This window comes from Otolemur garnettii, unplaced genomic scaffold (assembly GCF_000181295.1).
Source record: "Otolemur garnettii isolate 467f Iridium unplaced genomic scaffold, OtoGar3 scaffold00016, whole genome shotgun sequence".
Taxonomy (NCBI): Eukaryota; Metazoa; Chordata; class Mammalia; order Primates; family Galagidae; genus Otolemur; species Otolemur garnettii.
Window position 1 is genome coordinate 28274627 of NW_003852411.1, and position 1982 is coordinate 28276608.

At 40.4% G+C, this 1982-nt stretch overlaps 1 protein-coding gene across 1 annotated transcript in view; it reads left to right on the forward strand.

The window, feature by feature from the left end:
* Positions 1-1982, forward strand: part of RGS5 (regulator of G protein signaling 5) — a 58740-nt gene that overhangs the window by 34046 nt on the left and 22712 nt on the right. The window contains exon 2 of the mRNA XM_003785752.3: positions 604-714. Coding sequence (XP_003785800.1) covers positions 604-714 — 111 coding nt within the window. The remainder of the gene's footprint in view (positions 1-603; positions 715-1982) is intronic.

Consider the following 1982-nt stretch of genomic DNA (forward strand, 5'->3'; position numbering starts at 1 on the left):
GGGAGGGAGGAAGGGAGGGAGGGAAGGAAGGGGAAAGGAAAAGAAAAGAAAAGATCTAGGTTAATTCTATCATTTTACAGAGGAGGTAACTGAAGTCTGGCAGTAAAAATAAATAAATTTCTCAAATGTCATACTGGTAATTAATGGCAAGGATGGGAGCCCTCAGAAGGCTGGTAGGCAATGCAGTGAGTCGGTCCACTCTGAACTCTAGCATTGAGCAGCTTAGGCTCAAGCCCCACCTCTACCACCTGCTGGCCAGGCTATATTAAGGGACTCCTGTCATTCAGTTTCCTCATCTGCAAAATAGAAATAATACTATGGTATCTACCATGTATACAATGAGAGAATACATGAGAACAATCATTAAGAATAAAATGAGATAATGCAAATTAACCTGGGATATAATAAGAGCTTGGTAACTGCTAATGATTAGAACTCATGTGTCTTAATTTCTGCATTAGTATTCTTTCTACCACCACGAAGATGAAAGGAGTAAAATGAGATTTTGTTTATTTCTGTTTCTCTGACGCAGAAAGAAATCTCTGTTTTTAGATCTCTATGCTCATATGGTATCCTCATTCTCCCTCATATCTTTTCTTTCAGGGCCAAGGAGATTAAGATCAAGTTGGGAATTCTCCTCCAGAAGCCAGACTCGGCTGTTGACCTTGTCATTCCATATAATGAGAAGCCAGAGAAACCAGCCAAGGCCCAGAAGTGAGTCATGAATATGGATTCCACTGATTTTCCTCCAGAGGATGGCTATTTTTCAAGTGTTTAGCTGTAGAACTACCCCTTTCAATTACTCATTTAAGGATCATAAGAGCCCTCAGAGGGTTGATTTGTAAATAAACTTTTTTTTCCTCATGTCTAAGGCATAATATTGAATACTGGTAGAATACTTAAAAAATAGAAGATAAGGGGCAGCACCTGTTGCTCAAGGAGTAGGGCGCCAGCCCCATATACTGGAGGTAGTGGGTTCAAACCTGGCCCTGGCCAAAAACTGAAAAAAAAAAAAAAGATAGGACCTTATCCTTGAAGCGATGGACCATATCTATCAAATGACACTAGTTACTATCTTCTTAGATAGTGACCACCATGTTAGTGTGGTAAAAACACCTGTTCATATATACCGCCTGGGGTCAGGTGACCATCCTGATCCAATTAATTGTGAGGACTGGACACTCACCTGGGCAGGAGCCATCTTGGCTGCTTCCTGGACAGGGAGATACCAATTGGAACATCTCCCCAGGAAGTTTCTAAGGACCAGGCAGACAATTTAAGACTAATAGTGTCTTCTTCAAGGTGGTGTCCCATCAAGGTCTAGCAGAGGAACAGAAGACTTCAGTGAGGAATAAATACTTGATCAGCTATTTCTATTTAATGCACACCAAGTATTTTTCCCCAATTCATAAATTAATATTCCTGTTGGATTTCTGCAGTGCTCCCTCCCTCACCCCATCCCCCTTTCCCTACCTGCCTCTCACCTTCTCTTCAGGTTAGGCACCCAGGGGAACTGTAATTATAAAGAGTTGAGATGTTAAGGCAGGCATGGAATCCGGCTTTCACAGAGAGCATTGACTGTACTTTAACGTCCTAACACCCCTCAGGGCATTCCTATTGCTCATCCTCCTTTCACTGCCTACTCAGGTAGACTCTGCCTTCCCTCTAAAACAGAGATACCCATACAGTCAAGAATGGAAAGGAAGAAGAAGAAAAGACAAATGTATTCAAACTCCTTCACTCTGTTCCCTAAAAAGCCTTGAGGCTATCACAGAAGTGCAGTAAAAATATGGAACGCTTTTAGCTTCCATTGATCTTTTTAAATTTAATATGTGTATAAATTGACCAACTTGTCCTTTGTCCAAATGACCTTCAACTTGATATAGCTGGATTGGTTGGGAAATAACAAGATGATTTATTTTATTTTAGAAATCTTTTTCCATTTAAATGGATATTTCCACTCTCCTTTTTTTTTTTTTTTT